This window comes from Staurois parvus, unplaced genomic scaffold (assembly GCF_062004578.1).
Source record: "Staurois parvus isolate SC_StPar_1 unplaced genomic scaffold, SC_StPar_1.0 ptg000249l, whole genome shotgun sequence".
Taxonomy (NCBI): Eukaryota; Metazoa; Chordata; class Amphibia; order Anura; family Ranidae; genus Staurois; species Staurois parvus.
In genome coordinates this window covers 6,905,811-6,930,168 of record NW_028318045.1, presented here as the reverse complement: position 1 = coordinate 6,930,168, position 24,358 = coordinate 6,905,811, and the positions used below count along the sequence as shown (strand labels likewise).

Below are 24,358 nucleotides of genomic sequence, written 5' to 3'. Positions count from 1 at the left end.
AGAAGTGTCAGTTGAAGGACAAACTAAATCTGGTGAAAATAGGAAATTCTTCTCCATCACTTAACACGTGGAGTGTGCAGGATTATAGGGGTAAATTAGGGGGTGGACCAAGGAAAGCTTTTGTCAGTGCCCAATCATCTGAAGGTAGCAGCATATAAATCAATGGTCACCTAATCAATTCCTGTGTCCTGTACTGTGTGATAAAGATAATACTTTTTAATTCACTTGACACAGATAAAAGAAATCTTACCTTAAAGCTGTATTGCATAACCACAGTGTAGAAAAAAAAAAAAAAAAAAGGAAGGTCAAAAGACCTAACTAGAATGTATAGCAGGGGTGTCCAGATCAAAGTGCACAAGTATTCCTGCCTCTTCCACTCTCCTGCACATTTGTACAGGCCAGAGAAGCAGCTTGTATGATAATCCAAAAGAAATGTGTAGGGGTAGCTGGTAGCAACACCCAGACATGTCAGAGCGATCAGAGGTTTGTCAGTAACCGCAGGAATTTTTCTTCAAAACACATTCTTTAAATCCCCCTATATAGCATCTTATGCTGAATAAACGGGGTTGAATAGACTAAGACTTACCTGAGCACGCCTACTTCATTTTTAAAGGCTTGTAGTTGCTGAGGAGTTGGCGCAGTTACATTCAACATTTTCACAGCTACATCTCCTGAAACAAAAACACACAAAAAAGCTGAGTCAGCAAAGCAACACTTTCTGTGAAAAGTACAAATAGAACCAAGAAGTAAAACCACTCAAAAGGAAAAATACATTTTAATTCAAGTCAATCCGATCTAATACAGTATGTTGGGAATATCTGACACTCGGCTAAAAAAAAAAAAAGTCTGTAAGGGATTTCGAGTAAGCAATGTGTCCAGGTTTTGAAGTGAACCTATGATTTACCTATTCAAAGAAAAATGGTTTATTTTAAAGCAAGCCCCAATAACTTGTCTTTTCTGACAGTGCTCAGTGTTTTGAGAAGGTAATCATCAACAATGCCACATGGGAAGATGGGGAGAGAGTCACATGCCTAGTGTAACCCTCAAAACGAACCCTTAAACTAAAACTAGCCATTCTTGATTTTGGATAATCCTTACTGAAGTTCTCTCAAGGCAGGCCATAGATAGTCAGCGTAGATGGGGGAATCCCTTCTGTGAAGTCATTGTGTTCTCCCAGCAGGGGAAGCGCAGGGAGCCATCCCTGCAGGGAGAACAGTGATTATTGCTAGCAGCTATAGCCACTGTCAATTCCATGCTAGATATCAGACATGCTGGTTATACCCAAGTCAAATCGAAGGATCGACTTGAGTACAAATCAGTCTGCCCACAGAATGATAGAATCTCAGATGGTCCCTGCTGAACGGGATGAGATTCAAACCATCTATAGCCAGCTTAAGGGCATTAGGTGAACTTTCAAAGAAAGTGAAACAAATAAGCCAGTACCATGCCACTTTCCCTTATACACTGTCCCAAAGGATCCAGATCCTATTCTCTGTCCGACTGTGATTTGCCCATCTGGAATTTCCCAGTCATCACTGGAATCTCGGCGTCCAAGTGTTTTCTGCAAAGAGGACAGCATTGAAAACCTGTTAACTAAGTAGCATGCACAGGCAGTTTCAAAGTGTACCTAAATCATATTTCTCGATGGTAAAGCTTGACTAATTTTAAGAAAGCAACGATAAAATCTCCTCTGGCTATCCATATACAGAGAGGTAAATACCTATACCCAAAACTAAACTATATGATACGTGATCTTTACAGAAAGCAATGCTAGAGCATGGGGAGGAAGGGGGGGGGGGGGATTTGGTAGAGGGACATTGCCCACTGCTAAGAAGTGGAATCTGGGTTGAGGCAGAGCCTCTGATTGGCTGGCTCAGCCAGAATGTTACCCTTTAACAGCATCTGTTGGGGGGGGGGGGGGGGGGTTTGGGGTGGAAACTGCCCAAGCCAATCATAATATGCTTAGAATTTATTTTTCTTCAACAAAGCTTTAACTTTGGCACCAATGATACAAGGCCAAACGTTTAGGGGCATCTACATGAGCTTGAAGGACATCCTATTCCCAAAACATGGGACATGATGATGCCGTTGGGGCCCCCCCCCCTCTTTGTAGGTATACCAGTTTTCAGGAGAAGGATTTCCACAAGATTTTGGAGCATGTCTCAGGAATTTGCTCCCAATCAGCCGAGTAGTTGCAAGGTCAGGTACTGATTTTGGATGCAAAGTTCTGGTGCATTCAAACTTATGCCAAAAGGTGTTCAGCAGAGGAGAGGTCAGGGCGCTGTGTAGGCCATAGCTTTATAGATCGGGCTTTGTGTACCCAATCTCAGAGTCTACTTGGTTATGTTTTTGGCCATACAGTGTATTTATTCACTTCACCCAACCCCAGAGCTCTCTTTAAACAGCAGATCCTTTGAAGAATTAAGTCAACCTTTCTGTTGGAATGACTCTTACATAACAGCATTTTGTTAGCGACAACTGATGACAATGTGCTGCCTAGTATACTGATGACACCAATTCCCATTTAACTATGAAACCATATATTGCTTAATCTAACCAGATGGTTTCCACCAAGAACATGCAGGTGACAAACGCACATGATACTCACCACTCTACTCCTGTCTTCAGTAGAGGACGAGGAAGATTTGCGCTCTCTTTGTTGCCCTGGGGATTTCTGGAGAGCCTTCACATTAGTGAGGGATCCGGGGAGAGAGGCTGGAGGGGTCGCCGATAACCCTGGCGTGGAACCTGCCAAACCAGAAAACATAAATCTGAATAACTGAAAAAGAAAAAAAAAAAAACAAAAAAAAAAAACAGACTTTTCTATTTTTCAGGCTGGCTTTTAATTTCGGATTTGTCTTTTTTTGTTCCCCACTAATAGACTTTTCTTTTGGCTTGCTGTTAACTCAAATTTCCAGGTCAAGCTCTCTCCTCCAAAGACTTCACCACGACCATTACTGCTGGCTTGCTTTAATATTCAGATTGTTATTGACATATGCAGAGACCTATCTTGAACAAGTTATGAGACTAGGTTTTTAATGGCTAATCCACAACAACTTAAATTCCTTTCCTGCCTGCAGGAGACATTTAAGGAAAGAGAACACGGATCTCCTTTGCAGATCACAATATAAAATATCACTTTATTACTTTCATAACTCTTACTCAATAAGCATACTTATACAGTGCTCAGCATAAATGAGTACACCTCTTTTGAAACGCAAGATTTTAATCAATATCTTAATGAACATAAAAACAATTTCCAAAATTTTGACAAAACTGAGTTTTATAGAACATTTGTTTTAGCTCATTACATGAAAGCAAGGTTGATAAAAAGTTAGTTTTCCGCAAATTAGATGATGCAAAAATGAATACACCCCACAACAAAAACTACTCCATCTAGTATTTAGTATGACATCCATGATTTGTAAGGACAGTACCAAGTCTTCTAGGCATGGAATGAACATGTTGGCAGCATATTGCAACATCGATTTTTTTCCCATTCTTCAAGAACAACCTCTTTTAGAGCCTGGATGCTTAATGCATAGGTGTTTGACTGGATTCAGATCAGGAGACAGACTTGGCCACCGAATCATTTTCACCCTGTTCTTATTCAAAATGTAACAGTGGCCTTAGATGTGTGTTTTGGATCATTGTCATGTTGGAAAAGTGCACGACGACCAAGGGCACAGAGTGCCCTTCTCATCTTCACTTTCAATATAGAGCAGTACATCCGTGAATTCATGATACAATCAATGAAATGCAGCTCCTCGACACCAGCAGCGCTCATGCAGCCCCACAGAAGGACATTGCCACCACCATGTTTCACTGTAGGCACCATGCATTTTTCTTAGTACTCCTCACCTTTGCAACACCATACAGTTTTCAAGCCATCAGTTCCAAAATGATTCATCTTGGTCTCATCATTCCAGAGTACAGATTCCCAGTAGTCTTCTTTTCAGCATAGGCCCTGGCAAATTCTATATGGGCTTTCTTGTGCATGGGCTTGAGGAGAGGCTTCCTTTGTGGACAACACCCATGCATGCCATTCCTCTGCAGTGTACACCATATCGTATCATGGGAAACTATCACCCCAGTTTGGCTTTCTACTTCTTTAGCTAAATGCAGTGAACTTGCATGCCGATTTTCTTCAGCCTCTCTTATTAAAAGACGCTGCTGTTGAGGTGTTAACTTCCGTGGATGGCTAGATGTCTCTCTGTAATGGTTGCAGTTCCATCTTTGTATCACTTTTGCTACAGTATTCTGACTGATAAGTAAAGCTTTGCTGATCTTTTTGTAGCATTCACCTTTTTTGTATAAAAAAAATGAATTTCTTTCTCAGGCATTGTGACATTTCTCTTCCATGTGGTGCCATTGCTGACAGCATGAAATGGGAAGGGGTTTTTGCTTTGTTAATCTCTTGCCGACCGCACATAGCCGAATGACGGCTTCACCGCGGCCGGCCAATTCTGGGTGGACGTCATATGACGTCCTCCCAGAACGCGCTCTCCTGCGCGCCCCAGGGGGCGCGCACCCGGCGATCTCCGTGATCGCTGTGTCCTACGGACACAGCTGATCACGTGATGTGGTAAAAGGCCAATCACAGCGGCCTTTTACCACGTGATCAGCGGTGTCCAATGACACGCTGATCACAGGGAAATGCAAGTGCCGGTTCTCGGCTGCACTTTCCTCACGCTGTCAGATCGTGAGGAAAGTACTGCCGAGAACCGGCAGTTGTCAGAGCGGGGATCGGCACCGATCATCAGGGCACTGATGATCAGTGCCCTGATGATCGGTGCCCAGCAGTGACACCCGCAAGTTCCGCCCAGCAGTGCGCCCACTAGCTCCGCCCACCCGTGCCCAGCAGTGCCCCCACCTGTGCCACTCTGCAGTGCCCCCACCTGTGCCACTCTGCAGTGCCCCCACCTGTGCCCAGAAGTGCCACCCACCTGTGCCCAGAAGTGCCGCCCACCAGTGCCGCCCACCAGTGCTGCCAGTCAGTGCCGCCAGTCAGTGCCGCCAGTCAGTGCCCAGGGGTTGTGCCAGTCAGTGCCGCCAGTCAGTGCCCAGCAGTGATGCCAGTCAGTGCCGTCTATCAGTACCCATCATCAGTGTCACCTATCAGTGCTGCATATCAGTGCCGCCTATCCGTGCCACCTCATTAGTACTGCCTATCAGTGCCCTTTAGTGCTGCCTATCAGTGCCCATCAGTGCTGCCTCATCAACGCACATCAGTGAAGGAGAAAAAATACCTGTTTGAAAAATTTTATAAAAGAAACAAAAACTTTTTTTTCTTCAAATTTTTTGCACTTTTTTTTATTTATAGCGCAAAAAGTAAAGTGCCCAGTGGCAATTAAATACCACCAAAAGAAAGCTCTATTTGTGAGAAAAAAAATGATCAAAATTTCATATGGGTACAATGTTGCATGACCGCGCAATTGTCAAAGTGCGGCAGCGCTGAAAGCTGAAAATTGGCCTGGTAAGCAAGGGGGTATAAGTGCCTGGTAGGCAAGTGGTTAAGTAATGTCCTTTTATAATCAACTGTCTGCTGGACACCTGTTTAGAGAAGAATTACTCATCTGTAGCTGAATTCTTGCTAATCAGGATTTTGTCTAAAATTTAGCTATCCTCCTAAGACTTTCATTGGGGTGTATTCATTTTTGCAACATGGTCTTGAATGCATTTGTTGTTAGGAAAAATACTTTGTGTATCCGCAAATTAACAAATCTTGTTTGCAATCAATGGCCCGCATGTGTGGGAGTATTTTGTAGTATAATTTCCTATAGAAAAAATGTTGATTCTGAAAAGTAAAGATTTTCTGACCAATCTTTTGGGGTGTACTCATTTATGTTGAGCACTGTAGATAAGAATATACTGATAACCTGCAGGCACACCAACATAGATGAGACAGGCAGATATAGCTTTTTTGCAAAAAAAAAAAAAAATCTCTGTTCTTGCTAAATGTTTCTACCCCCTGTCCCACCCCACCTCAGAAGGGGTGCTTAAATACTTCAGACAATTTTGAAATATTTACCAGGATCTACTTATGACTATCCTTGGAGTCCTTGATAATGCAACACATATCCATGGAATGTTCTCTAGGACAGATTTAGCATAGGTAATAAAGCCTTTCTAGCTTCAGTTTATCAATTGAACCTAGGGGCCTGTCTGACCACTCCTAACGGTTAGCTATGCCTAGTTGGAATGATGTGGAAGCCCAGTCCATTTTTATTGTGTTTACTTGAGAAAATGAATACCCTGGTCAGTTATCGGTCTTTGACTGTAATATGCGGTCAAGCCACCAATATAATATGAAATACTTTTAAGTTTTTTTAGGCGATAGGTCAGTAAAATTAAACACTCCTTCCAACAAAGGAGACTGGACTTGATGTCAACTGTAGAATAGAAGGAAAATGAATATATACCCCAATCCTAAAGCTTCTACACAATCTGTATGGTTGGAGGCTTGGGATCTGCTAAAGGATACCTCCCCTATCAAAGCAAGAAACACAATTCTTTGTTAAGCAAAAATATCTTGAGGCAGAAGACTGAACAGACCATATGTTGTCCATACTGGCAGCCTCCCAAACTACCTCTAATTATATAGACCATTTATCAGCTGTCGATGGCACTATTGTATCCTCTACTAGAATATCCTTGAAAAAAATAAAATCATAATACTATAGAAATGCGATCATTCTCAGACACTCATGATCCCTAAAGTAACTCTTGAAGACAGAGACCGCTTACACTCTGACCATACACTTAAAAAGCTAACGAAGGCCCTTAATTCTTTAGCTGCCAAGAAGCAGGTGAAGATAGCCTCCCATCAGAGGTCAATATAAAAGATTTCTTTGCATTTCTATACCAACATGTCCTGCACAAAAACTCATCACCTTAATAAGGATCATTCTAAGCCAGACTCTTTATCACGCATCTCAGTACAATATAGGGATTTTAAATTTTTGGTTAAAAGTTTAGCTTTCTGGTGATCTAAATTCAAACCTCAACTAGTGATCTTTTGACCACTCTGAATATATCCCTCTGACTGCAATTAATATATTAAGCATTTCTCTCAATATGCAATCTGGTTTGCAAAGCATAGTCAACAGGGCGATACGCTCTATTGACGTTGACAAAGCGTTTGGCACTGTTGAATGGGACCACATACCGGAGCTGCTACGTGTTATGGGGATAAGTTCAAATTTTATTAAATGTGTACAACTCTTTGTTCCTCTCCCAATGCAAACATTTTTAATAACTATTTGGCCTGGCGATTGAACCTTATCAATGATTGTTTAGCTCAATCCATATATCACTATTTACTAGACATGATGGGGAAGATAAAATATTTATATATGCCATTGATACCCTTTTCATTTAAGGAGATACCTAACCTGCCTGGAAAATGCCATTGTACAGTACAAAACTTTGGCAGATTTTTAGGCTTAAAAGTAAATTTCAATATTCAGTCCCTGACTGTGCAGAATTCTGTAGACCTCTAGGAATATGTGAAACTTAAAACTACTTCCATTGCTAGTTAAGTTTAAGGAAAAATCCTAAAAGTTGGAACAAGTTACCCCCGATTATAAAATTGGAGGGGAGAACCTTAACAAATGGCTAACCCAAACATTACATATTGCAGCAAAAGATGCCGCGCTATCCACAAACCTTCACTTTAAAATAATCAAGCCCCATACATAAAGTTAGGACTTTGAACTTTATTTTATAGAGAAGTTTTGGGAGTTGCACGGCATCTTTTGCTGCAATATTTACTGAGGGGTGGAGTGAGATCACTTTATGGTACACATAGCAACCTTACGTCTAACTATTGATTCATATGCAATTTCATATTTATGTTTGATGATTTTTGTGGTGTAAAGGGTAATTATATCGTGGCTGCACTGATTAATAATTAGGTTTGGTTTAACTGTTATACAGTGCCTTGAAAAAGTATTCATCCCCCTTGAAATTTTACACTTTTGTCATGTTACAACCAAAAACATAAAATATATTTTATTGAGATTTTATGTGAAAGATCAATACAAAGGGGCACATAATTGTGAAGTGGAAGGAAAATGATAAAATGGTTGTCAACATTTTTTATAAATAAACTGAAAAGTGAGACATGCATTTGTATTCAGCCCCCTTTACTCAGATACCCCTAACTAAAATCTCATGGAACCAATTGCCTTCAGAAGTCACCTAATTAGTAAAACAGAGTCCACCTGTGTGTAATTTAATCTTAGTATAAATACAGCTGTTCTGTGAAGCCTTCAGAGGTTTGTTAGAGAACATTAGTGAACAAACAGCATCATGAAGGCCAAGGAACACACCAGACCAGTCAAGGATAAATTTGTGGAGAAATTTAAAGAAGGGTTAGGTTATAAGAAAATATCCCAAGCTTTGAACATCTCACGGAGCACTGTTCAATCCACCATCCAAAAATGGGAAAAAGTATGGCACAACTGCAAATCTACCAAGACATGGCTGTCCACCTAAACTGACAGGCCAGGCAAGGAGAGCATTAATCAGAGAAGCAGCCAAGAGGCCCATAGTAACTCTGGAGGAGCTGATCCACATCTCAGGTGGGAGAATCTGTCCACAGGACAACTATTAATCATGCACTCCACAAATCTGGTCTTTATGGAAGAGTGACAAGAAGAAAGCCATTGTTGAAAGAAAGCCATAAGAAGTCCTGTTTGCAGTTTGCGAGAAGCCATGTGGAGGACACAGCAAACATGTGGAAGAAGGTCCTTGGCCAGATGAGACCAAAATGTAACTTTTTGGCCTAATAGCAAAACGCTATGTGTGGCAAAAATCTAACACTGCGCATCACCCTAAATACACTATCCCCACCGTGAAACATGGTGGTGGCAGCATCATGCTGTGTGGATGCTTTTCTTTAGCAGGGACAGGGAAGCTGGTCAGAGCTGATGGGAGAATGGATGGAACCAAATACAGGGCATTCTTAGAAGAAAAACTGTTAGAGTTTGCAGAAGACTTGAGACTGGGGTGGCGGTTCACCTTCCAAGCAGGACAATGACCTGAACATACAGCCAGAGCTACAATGGAATGGTTTAGATCAAAGCATATTCATGTGTCAGAATGGCCCAGTCAGTTATGTCCATATTTAAATTCAATTGAGAATCAGTGACAAGACATGAAAATTGCTGTCCACAGACGCTCTCTATCCAATCTAACAGAGCTTGAGCTATTTTGCAAAGAAGATTGGGCAAACATTTCACTCTCTAGATGTGCAAAGCTGGTAGAGACATCCCCAAAAAGACTCGAAGCTGTAATTGCAGCGAAAGGTGGTTCTCCAAAAGTACTGATTCAGGGGAGCTGAATACAAAATGTACGCCACACTTTTCAGATGATATTTGTAAAAAATTTTAAAAAACATTTATCATTTTCCTTTCACTTCACAATTATGTGCTACTTTGTGTTGGTCTATTACATAAAATCCCAATAAAATAAAATTTACATTTTTGATTGTAATATGACAAAATGTGAAATTTCAAGGGGTATGAATACTTTCAAGGCACTGTAACCAAAACGTAATTATCAAATCAGTGCAGCCACTACACAATTACCCTTTACACCACAAAAATAAATCAAACATAAAACACAAAAATCTGGAAAATTTCATGGGGTACAAATACTTTTTCAAGGCACTGTATATTACTCACAATACCCCCATATAAATACCTAAAAATGGCCCATTGTTGTCTGAACTTATTTCAATTCAAGCTGGAAACACTACCTTTCCTGGGAAGAAGGGGTTGCTAGTCCCTAAACCTTGGCTGTATTATCTAGTAGCACAGCTACAGCACTTCAGAGGATGGCACTTGAGTCTGTGGAATGGTTCTAACCAAACACGGACGTCATACCTTATGAAAGAACTCACGAATATCTTTAAAAACCATACACAATATCCCACCCTCATCCTATGCCATAAGACCTAGGCCCAAATAAAATGAATCCCCAACAATCAAGGTACTAATGAGCATACCTCTTTGCGGCATAATAAACACTTCAAGGAGCTGATTGTTATGGAACAAAGCAGGCACCTTTCTCAGATAAACCTTACGGATGCACTTAAATCCTTCCAATCCTACTATTCTGCTTGTCAGCTCACATAGCCTACTATAATTATGGTGACCTGGAATAATGGGCAAAGGTCCTAGGTCAGATTACAGATGGGCAGTAGCTTGAAACCCTGCAAAGAATAAAAGGTCTATATCACCTTGAAACTTACAGTTAGGACTCCCTCAAGAATGTTCAGCTTGCTCAAAGAGACTCTATTGTGCCTTAGGTACACTTTGGGAAAAGGTAACCCACATGTTCTGCAAACTCCAGAGACTGGTCCAATAATAGCAGGAGGTGTTTGGTATCATTAACTAGGCATTTCTATTAGGAGCTTTTGGACTTTTTTGGAGCTTCCCTGTGACAATCCTCATAAAACAAACAGTAACCAAAGTCCTGTACATGGCCAGGAAAACAAGCAACCCCTGTCCCCCTTACTTCACACGCCTTTGGACAGAGAAAGTGAATGCCATCCCACACAACAACCTGAAAAATATGAAAGGATATGGTGCAGATGACGTAGTGACCCCAGCCTAGCACCACCAGTTATAGTCCCAAACAGTCCCCACGGTAGATAAAATGATCTGTTCCCCTTAACAGCTTACATATGTTACTACTATTACGAATGACTTGTAAATAATGAACACTCGAATTACAGTGCTTTTGTAAACATTAGTACCATTCTTTATTACTTGACATTTTCTTCTTATTCAGAGTCTTCTCATGAAACTACAATTCACAATGATATGAAGTACTTTCTGCCTGTTTGAAGTTCTACTTTGGTCAGTAGATAGCAGGCTGCGCTTTAAATCCTTTGGTCTCTGAAAGTCACGTTATTCTGTCTACTCTTTATTATTTGTTCTTTTCTGTAACCACAAAAATGTGAAAATTGAAGAATGTTGTTCTCCAATATCAGTTTTGTGATGAAAAATAATAAGGTTTTCAAACTAAACCAAACTAACTTGTAATAATATTTGAAGATGTCAATGCTGACTCACTTGGCGGACGTTCAATCGCTATCTTATACATAGGACTGTCTATTGCTCATTTGGGGCAATGGGAGCAATCAGCCATGATTGAAATGCATTACTGTTCAACATTTTGAACCAGCACAAGAATGAAAATTCATGTTAAAAACAAGTGATTGAAACTAGAACACCAAAGTTTACAATATTTGTGAAACAAATCCATAAATGAAAAACTAGTTTAAAAAGCGTATATTTAAAGCAACCCAGCAGTCAAACCAAACCTGCAAATAAAAGTTTTCCCCAAAAAGGATAAAAGTTTATACATACCTCTCCTGCTGCCCATGCTGCTGCACACTACTGAAGCTATATTCTTCAGAAACTGACAGTTCTTGTAGTGTCAGTCTCCTTGTCCTCCCACCGACCCTTACTTCATTTTATGCACTGTAGTGTTTTTAGATCTCTCTTCAAATGAGGGGTGTGTGGCAGTGTGGGTGACAGCAGAGGCAAGCATTTACTTCCTTCTTTTCAACACTTTTATTTTCAGGTTCAGTTTGAAGACAGTCACTTTAATGAATTTGTCCATCCAAAATTGATATTTTGATTTTATCAAGGTGTTTGCGGTTAGTGAACTTAACATACTTCCACTCTTAGGAAGTAAGAAAGAGAGAAAAGCTATTTTTTCTTCTTCCGTCTGATTTTTCTATTTTAAACTATAGGATAACAAAAAGTAGCAGCGATGGTAGCCAAGAGAGTCCCCAAAAGAGAAAAGAGAGACTGTCAAGGTGGTTCAAATTTCCAACATCTACAAAAACTGAAATATCAGTGTTTGGGTGGACTAACCCTTTAAAAAGATTTAAGTGCTATACTATTTTCTTTATATGGTAAAAGAGAACGCAAACAAAAACCGCACTACACACTACAAATGCACATCAAAAACTACTTCTATTAGACACTCCAAACACATCCTTCTAGCATGCATAGCAAAAACACACATGTGGAGATATTATAGAGCCAAGTGATAGGAAAGGCGACTTTTTTTTATTTTAAGAAAAGTTAGACCAGGTAGGTGTAAGCTTTCATGCACATACACTGCTGATGGTGCCTCAATGGTCAGCACAAACTCCTAAAAATTCATAGTATCAGTTAACACACTATAACCACAGAGCACATAGTGTTCAACCAAAAAAAAAACTAAAAAAAAAAAAAAAGCTAAGCAGTGTCTGTGTTGCACACCTGTACAAGCGGTGCAAGCAGTGGAAGAGACAGTTTTATAGGGTTTTGAGTTTAGGAAGTTTATGGTGAACTTGTGGCCAGGCTATGGAGACTCAAGTATTCACATATATTTAACAAGCAGTAAATGAAATTTAGAACAATTACTTACCTCTGCAGCCGCAAGCACTATAGAGCAATTCATCCTTAGATGAAGTAAAGGGGTTTAAGTCAGCTCTCTTCACAGCTCTGCTCACCCTGCTAACCATATTCCCCTTCCTAGCAGTAGTTCAGCTATCCCCATTGTCCCTTCCAGCAACAGTTTACCAGCTCAGCTCCTCCTTCCAAGCAGTGACTCAGCAGCTCAGCTCCCTCTGCTCTTCAATCCAAGCAGCAGCTCAACAGCCTTCCAATCTCTAATATGTAAACAAAAAGAGCATTTGCTCTGGGCAGGGTGACTGCTGAGAATGACTTTTCAGTTATTCTGCTGTGAGGATTTTGAAGATAGATTGCTCCATAGTTCCTTCATGTACAGAGATCACTAAGACTTTGCTTTAATGATCATGTACTACTTGCAAAAAATATGTAAATACCGGGAATGTCTATAGCCTCGCCACAGGATCACTTTAAGGTGAGGGGTTAGGTAAAATAAACAGCCCAACTACCTCTGCAAACGGGGTCAGACTCAAAATCAAAGACTATTTCACTGGGGAGTGTATGGAGGAGTGGGCTGGGGTTCCGATTGTGGTATTTCCGAAGGCAGCGGGTCGGCTGGACCTGAGGGGCTGCGGGAGAAACACAGGCGTAAAGAAAGCAAAGGGGAGGAAAAAAAATAAAAAGAAATGGGGGATGAAGAAGATAAAAAGAGTAGAAAAAGGGGGATTAAAATGTAGTAGTGGGGAGAAAAAAAAAAAGGGAAGAAATTTGAGCAGGAGGGCAGAATTAAGACATAATTAGCAAAATGATTCCAGTATACAGACATTAAATTCACATTATTTTTATTATGTACAGAAGGTAGCATGTATTAGGGCTAGACTGGGAGTTTAGGAATAAATGAAGAAAAATACAGAATTTATAGAAAATGGATACTGAACATAGAAGCAGGTGTTATACATTTGAAGGCCTAAAACAGATGTAACAATGAACAAAAATGAAAATCAGAAAGGTGTGTATGTAGGTTAGAAAAATTTATATCAATTTGTTAGAATGAATTAAATAAAAATAGACTTATGGAAAAAGTTACATTTTTAATGTTAAAAATGGGATATAATGGGATATAAGAAGCCCAACCCACTGTGGGGAAACCCATTTTAGCTCTATTTCATTGGCTTATTTTAAAGAAAAAAAAAGGCTTTCAATTGGCTAAACGCCCATGGTGAACATTTTTTTTGTCCGTTTTTTTTTTTTTTTTTTAGAAAAACATATCTTAACTTCTAAGAGGTTGTCAAAATAATTTCTACTTGATAAGGCCTTATGCATGGTATGTAAGGAGGTCAATGTCATTTGTGTTGTGTCTAGGAGATGTCTACTTTGGAGAAGAAATCTCACTTACCTCCTTCACTTCGCTGAAGGCCCTGGTCTCGAATTAAGTCCTATGAAAAAAAGAACACTTTATTTTATTCTGTATGTTGCGCTCATTTGCTGGAAGTGCAAACACACTATGTGGCCATAAGTTTGCAGACGCCTAACCATTACCACTTTGAGTAGTTTTGGTTATCCCATTCTAAAACCAAAATCATTAATATAGAGCTCGCCCCCTTTTTGGCTAGAACAGATTCCACACTACTAGGAAGGCTTCCAACAAGATTTTGGAGTAATTTTGTGGGAATTTGGGCCGATTCAATGAAAATACCATCTAGGGGTCAGGTACTTATGTTACCTTTTCAATGGCGTTCCAACTCATTCTAAAAATATTCAGTCTATTCAGGAGATTTTATAATATAGCAAGAATATGTAATCTCTTGCATGGTAGAACTGGCAGGGGATGAGGCAGCACTCTCCACCTACCCAAACGTTTTCTATTGTTCCATACTTTCAAACTAACTTTCTGAATATATTCACAAAATGAGTACAGTGACCCTATAATTGTGCTGTAGCCCCCTAACTGTTCAGACTGCAGATAAGTCTTTGACTAAGCTGTACTATTAAAGGGTAATGCAGGTCTATGACCTAGTTGTCATTTCTGTCTGGAGTGCTAGAATCACATGACTGACTGAACAGTTTTACATCTCTTCAGTGTATTTTGCCATTTTCTCAGTTTTGAGAAAGGTTAGTGGATCTGCTATGCAAGCTTTTTGAACATACAGCGCGCGGTTTACTCACGTCAATATTTACTGGCTCGATGGTGTTTATGTGGACATTCGGGGCAGATGACGAACGATCTCGCTGGCCAAACTGGTTTCTGTGGTCTTCGTCGGCTGGTCGAAAGGGCTGGGGAATGGGGATGGATTTGGACGGAGAACTACTTGGGAGGATTGGAGACCTGGAACAGGAAATATAATGCATTATTGACATTTTGTGCTTTAGAAGCCCTTCTCAACAGCTTGCCTGTAAACTTATGAGGTATGGAAACAACTAATGGCAGTTACACACCCTTCCATGCAAGCAAGCTTCATTGTGCCGGTTTGAGAATAGGTAAATAAGTGAGAATATGATGATAGATTAATGCACGCTTGCTGGGACCAGGCTGTTCTGGTTACACTGAAGGAGCTGCAAGTCAAAAACACACCACTGACCCCTAACTGGCTAACACTTGCAAAACAGGCCTAAACCTCAAAAAAAAAAAAAAAAAAAAAAAAACCACTTGGTAATCTCTACAAAGCATGAATTTCCCAACGTTTATTCCCTTTTAAAATAAATACAGAAAAAAAACAATCTGCCAGAAACCCAGTGAGCTCCTAAACCTCTGTGCACATTGCCTTTGCTGCACTGAAATACTAAGCGGTGTCAAAAGGCCTGCCCAGTATGCTTATGATGAATTACAGAACTCAGCTGGTGGTCAGAGTCTACAACAATTTTGGGGATTTTATTGCAGCAGAAGCAGCGTTGTCAGCTCACTACATATTTCTGTAAATCTCCAAGAAGCTGAGTAAGCATATCTTGTCTCGTACAGGGCTCAGAAGTCAGATAATGGCAACTTGCATTTGGACTTGGCACATTAGAGCTTTGCTGTGTAACACAGACAGAGCACAGCATTTTGCTCAATTGGAAGTGAACCTATAATACAAGTGAAAAAAGCAAATGAAATGCAAATATGTCACAGTGAGAAATCAAGGAGAACATGGGCTTAAAACTGGGGAGAGGAGGTCCTCACAGGGGAGATCTGGGAGGGGTAGTGAGATAACTAACGTACAAGCCAGTGTCAGCGCTGAAGCATGAGATGCGGCTCTCAGGCAGAACTGTGTAATAAACTAAAGTGTCCACGAACTGCAAGCTGTCAGGATGATGAATTGGAACTTTGCCACAATAATTTAAAGTTAATATGACCGGCTACACGATCGCTGCACTTCATTATATCTGCCCTAGGAAACGAGTGCTTTCTGTTGCCTGAGAGGCAAAATAATTGAAGCAAAAAAAAAAAAAAACCAAAAAAAAAAAACAAACTTTGCAGGTGGCGAGAACAAACAGGTAAAAAAAACAGGAACAAGATAAAAAACAGAGGCAAGCTTTTTCTTTTTGGCACACAACAATTATACAGGGACTACAGACAATTGCTATGAGAAACAGAATATTCCTGGATACACGCCAATCATGCAGCCACTTTCTGGAAGATTCTAGAGAAACAAACAGCCTTCTCTAATAGTGGGAAATTACTTTTAAGCATCGGACAGGGGTAACTAATTAAAATTCACAGAGGTCCGATCAGTAAAATTTTCTTCCAGCAGAGAGCCGAATTGCATATTTGTCCAATGACTCCGGTCCTTTACATCACAGCCCCTTGCCTCTTATATCACAATCCCATTCTTACATCAGTGTCCTCTGGCCATTCACAGTAGTGTTGTGTTCTGAACCACCATTTACATCACCACAGCAGTGTCCTCTGCCCCTTTCACATCATCCCCCACAGTAGTGTCCTAATCCTTGGCCACCCCCCCCCATCCCTCCCACAGTAGTGTCCTCCTCTTCCGCCCCCCCCCCCACAGTAGCGTCGTCCTCTTGCCCCCCCACCTCTCCCACAGTAGTGTCCTCCTCTTGCACCCCCCCACAGTAGAGTCCTCCTCTTGCCCCACACACAGTAGTATCCCCTGCCCCACCCCATACACAGTAGTGTGTTCTGCCACCTTCCCTGGTAGTCCTCTCCCCCCCCCCCCCCCCCACATACACCACGGGTTGTTCTCTGCCCCTTCACATCTCCTCAATTAGTCCTTTCAGCTTCCCCCCTCCCCCGACATACAGTGGTGTGCTCACCCCCCCCCCCCCCCCCCCCCAAGTAGTCCTTTCTGCCCCTTTACCCCCCCACTCACAGAGTAGTGTGCTCTGCCCCCCCAAAGTAGAGCTCTCAAGTTCACAAGCATCCACCGCCCCCCCATCCTTCAAAGCCAGGTCTTCTCCTCTCACTCGGCTACCGGGCAGGCACACAGAGTGGAGATCGGGAGGATGGACAGATCAGAGAGCGATAGGCACGGTAGCACTGCATAAATGGCAGGAGCAGGATCGGCTGAAGTTAACTTTGCAAATTACAAAGCATTTGATTGGTTGCTCGGACCACTCTGTGTCCTAGCAACCAATCACCTGCTAGTCAATCTGTAAAGGTATCTCAAGCTCTCCATGCAGTGCTACAGTGCCTCTCGCTCTCATTCTGTCCTGCCTTCTGATCTCTGCTCTGCTGTTAATATGCCAGTGGCAGAAGCTGGGAGATAGAACTAGCTCCTAAATGGCACGACCGCGGGTCCATATGGGACAGTGACTCGGTCAGCATCTGACCCGCGGTCTGCTATTTAGTGATACCTACTATAGAAGCAGTCTACCAAAACAGATTAGCTTCTGTCCAGCCCATTCTGATCAATGAAATATAGCTTACAAAAAAGAAAAAAAAATGCATTTTATACAATATGGTCAAAACTTTGTAGACACCTGACCATGTTAACTATATGCTCAAGAGTACATAAGTACACCTCCAAGATCTTGAGTTCAGGCAAGAATCCTTTTCTTGGGAGTCTATTATGTGACACAGGTCATTTTACCCCTCACAGGATGACTGGACCTGGCTGTAGGCCAGCCAGGATAATCCCTCCCACTACCAGCATGTGCCAGTTCTGTAGCAAAGCAGTACCAAAGCACAATCAAAGACAGAGGGTGGGACTTGTGCACATCAAATATCTTACAGCAAGTACTACAATCCTACATTCTCTCTCAGACATTCAGGAACACAAGAGTTTTTATCTTGTGAATGACCAAACGGCAGTCTCGGGTCCTGCTGATGAGTTAAGTACTTTCCAGGGCCCTGTCCAGGTCTCCTAGAGTAACTGTATCTCTTGGAGTCTCCTCCATACTCTTGAGACTATCCTAGGAGCCAGCAACAAATCTTCTGGCAATGGCACGTATTGATGTGCCATCCTGGAGGAGTTAGACTGTCTCTGCAACCTCTGTAGGGTTCAGGTATCGCCTCATGCTACCAGTAGTGACACTGACCCTAGCCCAATGCAAAACTAGTGAAAGACTAGAGGAGTAGGGAAAAAAAGGCCTCCACCTGTAAAACCTATCCTGTTTTGGAGGTTGTCTCATTGTTGCCCATCTAGTGCACCCGTTAATGTCATTAACACCAAAGCATCTGAAATGGATTAACAACCTCCTCTGATACTTAACTGACCGGATCAATATCCCAGGAGTTTAATTGACTTTATGCTATACTCCGATAAAAAAAAAACAAAAAAAAAAACTTTCCATTAACACACACACACACACACACACACACACACACACACACACACACACTTTAATGGCATCCCAGTCTTAACCCATAGGGACCCTTTGCAGCTATAACAGCTTCAACTCTTCTGGGAAGGCTGTCCACAAGGTTTAGGAGTGTCTATGGGAATGTTTGACCATTCTTCCAGAAGTGCATTTGTGAGGTCAGCACTGATGTCTGACGAGAAGGTCTGGCTCACAGTCTCCGCTATAATTCATCCTAAATGTGTTCTATCGGGTTGAGGTCAGGACCATCAAATTCCTTCACCCCAAACTCGCTCATCCATGTCTTTATGGACCTTGCTTTGTGCACCAGTGTGCAGTCATGCTGGAACAGGAAGGGGCCATCCCCAAACTGTTACCACAAAGTTGGGAGCATGAAAAATTGGCCAAAATGTCTTGGTATGCCAACGCCTTAAGAGTTCCCTTTGCTGGAACTAAGGGGCCAAGCTCAACCCCTAAAAAACAATCCCGCACCGTAATCCTGCCCCCACCAAACTTTACACTTGGCACAATGCAGTCAGGCAAGTACTGTTCTCCCGGCAAATGCCAAATCCACACGTCCATCGAATTGCCAGAGAAATGCGATTTGTCACTCCAGAGAACATGTCCGCTGCTCTAGAGTCTAGTAGCGGCATCCTTTACACCACTGCATCTGATGCTTTGCATTGCACTACATGATGTAAGGCTTTGATGCAGCTGCTTGGCCATGGAAACCCATTCCATGAAGCTCTATTACGTTCTGTGGTTGTGCTAATCTGAGGCCACACGATGTATGGAGGTCTTAGCTATGGACTCTGCAGGCAGTTGGCGACTTCTGCACACTTCAGCATGTGCTGACCCCGCTCTGTCATTTTACATGGCCTACCACTTTGTGGCTGAGTTTCTGTTCCCAGTTGCTTCAACTTTGTTATAATACCACTAACAGTGGACTGTGGAATATTTAGTAGCAAGGAAATTTGATGGATGGACTTATTGCACAGGTGGCAACCTATCACGGTACCACGCTTGAATCCACTGAGTTTGAGAGGACCCATTCTTTCACAAATGTTTGTATGCCTAGGTGCTTGATTTTATACACCTGTGGCCATGGAGGTAATTGAAACACCTAAATCCAATTATTTGGAGGGGTGTCCCAATACCTTTGGCAATACAGTGTACACACACACAGACATACATTTGACTTTCATTTCTATTTTAAATTGAATGGGTTGTTCTACTAGGTGAAGGTTTACATATACTTCAAATATAGGCACATCCTTTAACACAGGGGTGTCAAACTGGCGGCCCTCCAGCTGTTGCGAAACTACAAGTCCCATGATGCTCTGCCTTTGGGAGTCATGCTTGTAACTGTCAATCTTCTAATGCCTCATGGGACTTGTTTTGCAACAGCTGGAGGGCTGCCAGTTTGACACCTGTACAAATACGCACCTTGTTAAAGTAGTTCTAAAGTCTACTGGATTTTTATGCTAATGTATGCTCTGCATCAAGGTAAAAAACCTTGCACTGTGTGTTCCCTCCTCCCCTTTTCAAACACCTGACTCCTGTATGGATCCAGTGCTGTATCGAGCCATTGGCTTCTTCTGCTGTCAAATCCAGTGAGCAGAGAGTGGGGGACGTGGAGGGGGCCAAGCCTCACTGTATCCATGGACACAGTGAGCCTGGCTTAGGAGCGAGGCTGCATATCTGCCCCATAGCATGTAACTTGCTATTGGGGGCAGACAGAAGAGGAGGAGCCAAGATCGCCCATGGGGGCCCCAAAAGAGGATTGGGGTGGCTCTGTGCTAAGAAAGCTCAATTTAATTTTCTTTCAGTTTTGTAAAAGTCACAGCTATTGTTATATAAAGATGGATGTTTATAAATACATCAGTTAATCTTATTTTGATTTTATTTTTAACATGTTCAAGTTCTCAAGAGTCTGGAGCTGAATAAAAACCTAATTAAAAGGTTAGCTACAATTTGTTTTTGTCTTTTTTACTGTGAAAAAAAACACAAAATAAATTGCATTTTGTGCGCCAGGAAACAAAGCTGATTTTATTATGGTTATTTTAGCTTTTACATCTATTGGCATTTGATTTTGCTCAGAGTACATATGTCAAATAATAGCTTATAACAAAAGCAAAAATTCAAGGACAGACTAAGTGATCTGCCAATGTCAGGGTTTACTGCTCAGTACAGTATTGACAGCTAAACACTGCTTGTTATTAGTCAAAACAGGACGTGGTTAGACAAAGCATTGTACAATTTACATACCTGCTGAAAAAACAAGTATCTTATAAGTATGACACAAGCTTAAAACAGTTGTTAAGGCTCAAGGTTTTTTTTCACTTTCATGATGGGAGAGGGAACAGGGCTGAGCCACAGCTCTTTGTGTGAATGGACATGCAGACCAGTGGCTCAGGAGCAAGCCTGCTTGGGTGCCCCCATAGCAAGCTTCTTGCTCTGGGGGTACTTGGCAAGAGGGAGGGACCAAGAAAAAGTTAAAAAAAAAAAAAAAAAAGCAGGAATCCCTGACCACACATCACCCCTCAGTTTTGGCAAACAATGAGGCACACAAGCCAGAGCCAATGGTTCTCTGCATCCTGTGATGTGCTCCAAGGAAAGTAATTCAAACATTTCTTTACTGTACACCACAGAACACAGAGGAGGTAATAGAAATTACTGCATGACATCTCCCACAGCAATGCATCTGAGGGGTGGACAAAATAGCAACAAGGCCAAACCCCAAAACAGAACTGAGGAACCCCCAACAAAGCTGTCTGCATCACACAGCATGAGCAACCTGAAAGACACCCTGAACAAAAGCTTTGACCAAGGAATAAGATGCAACAGGTCTATGAAAAAGCACTAGAGAAGGAGAGAAGCGCCTGTAAGTGCAATATGACTCTTTATTCAAAGTATATGTGTAGGAACACTCACATAAATAGATTAAATATGGGCATAAAAACCGTGGTTAATAGGTAGGGTGGACTCCAGGGTGAGAAAAAACGTCATTTGCTGCGATGTGGAGCGGTCAGCTTGTCGCTGGAACAGCGTGGTAGCTGGAGGAGAGCAGCGGTGAGGCCAGCCGGCGTGCACGTCCTCCCTCTGAGCTTGGTGGAACGCACGCTGGAGCGCAGCGGCGGCGTCGCCGTGATGACATCAGACACCCAGGATGCACTGCGACGCGTTTCGGAGTATGCACTGGCCGTGGAAGGCGGAAGTGCGCTCCTTTTTCAAGCAGCCACTGACGGTTCTCCACAGCAAGAGTAGAACCTTTTGTGAGGCCTGCAAATTTGGATGTGTAGGCAGATATACTTAATGTCAAATGATGCCAGAAGACTCCTAGATGAAGCAATCACCAACCAAGAAGACTCCATTCTGAATTTTCAGGAACTTTGTGAGACCCTTGAGGTATAGGATAGGTTGGACATCTCTGTCTGGGTTGGGAACTGGCTGGTATGCCGAGATTGAGCAACTTCGAAGGTATGGTGGTGCAAAGGTGTTCATACCTGACACTGGCTCAGAGCTGATTGCCATGCTGAGTTGCAGCTGTGGAACAGTGTATTTGGTAGGAGGTAATGGACTAACCTCATGGTAATATGCATAGTCTTATCTGCAAACCAGGGTCTATAGTTTTCTGCTGTCCAAAAGCCCGGTGTTCTGAGGAAGTAGGCATATTGTTTGGAGAGGTGGTAGGTGCAGTTTACTGGCCTGCTGTTGCGTGCTAACATTTTTTTCTCCAAAACTTCCATCTCTGCTTTCTTGCATGCAGCTTTCGCTCCCATCTCTGCTTCCATCTCCGCTTTCTTTTGATCAAAGGACAATCAACATGGGCTTTAATAAGTTGTTGGCTGAGAGAGGAAGATCTTGACTTTAGAGACTTGGAAACTTTAAGAGGTTAGTATATTTAGGGCAGTCTTTGATAACTCTCAGTTAGCAATGGTTTGTGATCTCTTTAACTGATCCGTTTGTGGCGAAATAGCTAAACCTACAGTCTCAGTAGCTTGGCAGACAGTGACTGCATCTAAGAGACCTTAGAGTCTAAAAGTGGTTGTAAACCCTCACGTATACCCAGTGAAGTAACTAGCCTGATACACAGATGAAACAAATTCTCCTAAATATATGTTGTTTTCATTTATCGGAAGTCTTCTCTTCACCCCAATCAAAGTTCAGAATCTATACAGCTTATCTGTGATTCCAGAAAGCAAGGGGCGGAGAGCTAAAGTTCAATTCTGAAGAGCTTAATGAGGAGAGCCGAGAGTTGATTGAAAGGAAGGGACACGGCACACAGAGAGAGCTGAGGCTGTCAGTCACAGGCTCTGTGTGCTGGTGCTCCCTCCCATCACCTTTTTTTCTCTTGGTGTCAGGATAGTAAAGGAATGAGGCAGCAGAGAGGTTACACTTACAAGGCAAGTACACAATACAAAGAAACAGTGCTTTGTTTAGATTTCATGTGTGAGGCTTACAACCACTTTAAGGGCTCTTTCACACCAGAGTTCTACCACAGCTGCTGGTGTGCTGTGAACAAAGCGCTACCGACATGTCAAATGACACATTGCTTTTTTGTTTTCTAATTTCATTAAAATGTCACAAAGTGGCATTCATTCATCTTTATTCCCCACAGTGGGTTGTGAATGTGGTGTACTGCTTTGCAATACGCAGGGTTGAAGAAAAGAAAAAAAAAAAAATAGGGAAGGCCTACTTTTTTTCAGTGCACCCCACCTTCCCTATGCACTGGGACAGGGTTGGGCAATGCTGCCCATTCCAATGCATAATGGGCCCCAACCCCTAAAGTAAACACTATCCTAAATCCATGGTCACATGACTCATTGGATCCTGAGTCTAACTTCCTCTACTGCAGAGGAGGAGGGACCTTCTTTGGGAGTCCAAGTCAATACCTGGGTAAACTCTGCAATGGCTGTCTAGCAGTGATTGCAGTTGCCTGAGGACATTTTCAAGAAGCAATAAGTCAGCCTAGGCACAGACTGCAGCACTGGGTCCAGCATGCCAGCAACAAATGGCGATGTTGTTAGGCAAGTATAATAATTAAAAAAAAAAAAAAAACGACTTCAGAAGTTTGGGGGGATTTTTCGGTGATGATTAATGAATGGCTGAGAGGAATGGTATCAAACCAAAACCCAAGTTTAAAAACAACTGACATTTGAAAATATAACTACAATACAAATAAGAGAAATTCTGTCTAAATAAAGGATAATGATATAAAATCAGAAAAAAAAATGAAAATCACGATTCATTCACTATCAGGATTACAGAAAATCCAACATTTAAAAAGCTCTATTAACAGATCAGTTCGCAGCTGAATGTTGGAGATAATCCAGCATTACACAACAATTTCCAGCCCTCTGACAGATTAAACATAACAATATTTCCAGCTTGCTGTTCTTCCAGCCCCGTCTGGAGAAAAGACTGTTTAAAACCACAGGAGCACTTGCAGCTGCAGATAGGACTACAAAAGCAATTTGTGGTGGTCCCACTCAGGGGTGAAAAACCAAAAAAGAGATATTGTATCCTAAACCTGGCAGTTTTCAAACATAGCATTGCTAAAATGGCTGCTAATGGCCAAGCAAATAAAGTCGGAGACCTCATTCAAAGCATGCAATTAAAAAGGTTACTCTTTTTCAGGTTTTGGAGTTCATATTACCATGCTGGAGAGAGAATTTGCAATGTGTGCAAGTACACACTGCACAAAACACTTTTCTTTAAATTGTACGCCAAGGTAAAAAGTTGTTTCTAATTTGACTAGAGCAGGGAGGAGTAAGAACCTCCGTTGGTATTTTACTGCTGTCTAGGGCTCCGTTAGAGAGATTTCCCCTCACTTCCTGTTCTACTGACAAGGTTTTCACCAGACAAGAATAAGTGACCATCTGCAAAAGGGACAGAGAGAAATAAAAATCTAACAGAGGTTCTAGTGTTCCCCCACTCCACTAAAGAAAAATGAGAATCACTCTCACTTTCTCTCTGGTAAAAATTGTCACCAGGGCAGGAGATGAGGAGAAAGCTTTCTAACAGAGCCTACGATAGCAGTAACGCTTGACGGGTTCAAAACCTTTTACGCTCTAAAAAAAGAGAGAAGAAGGAAGGAAAAAAAAAAGGAGAGAAGAAAGAAGGAAGGAAAAAAAAAAGGAGAGAAGAAAGAAGGAAGGAAAAAAAAAAGGAGAGAAGAAGGAAGGAAAAAAAAAGGAGAG

The 24,358-nt window shown here is 41.8% G+C and overlaps 1 protein-coding gene across 3 annotated transcripts in view; it reads right to left on the bottom strand.

The window, feature by feature from the left end:
* Positions 1 to 24,358, bottom strand: part of BRAF (B-Raf proto-oncogene, serine/threonine kinase) — a 104,923-nt gene that overhangs the window by 28,372 nt on the left and 52,193 nt on the right. For 2 of the 3 annotated variants that reach the window (XM_089680706.1, XM_089680705.1), the window contains exons 8-13: positions 14,586 to 14,745; positions 13,816 to 13,855; positions 12,929 to 13,048; positions 2,609 to 2,748; positions 1,444 to 1,561; positions 587 to 671 (exon numbers count right to left, since the gene is read on the bottom strand). In XM_089680706.1, the coding sequence (XP_089536832.1) occupies positions 587 to 671; positions 1,444 to 1,561; positions 2,609 to 2,748; positions 12,929 to 13,048; positions 13,816 to 13,855; positions 14,586 to 14,745 (663 nt within the window). The remainder of the gene's footprint in view (positions 1 to 586; positions 672 to 1,443; positions 1,562 to 2,608; positions 2,749 to 12,928; positions 13,049 to 13,815; positions 13,856 to 14,585; positions 14,746 to 24,358) is intronic. The other variant, XM_089680707.1, reaches the window with a different exon arrangement.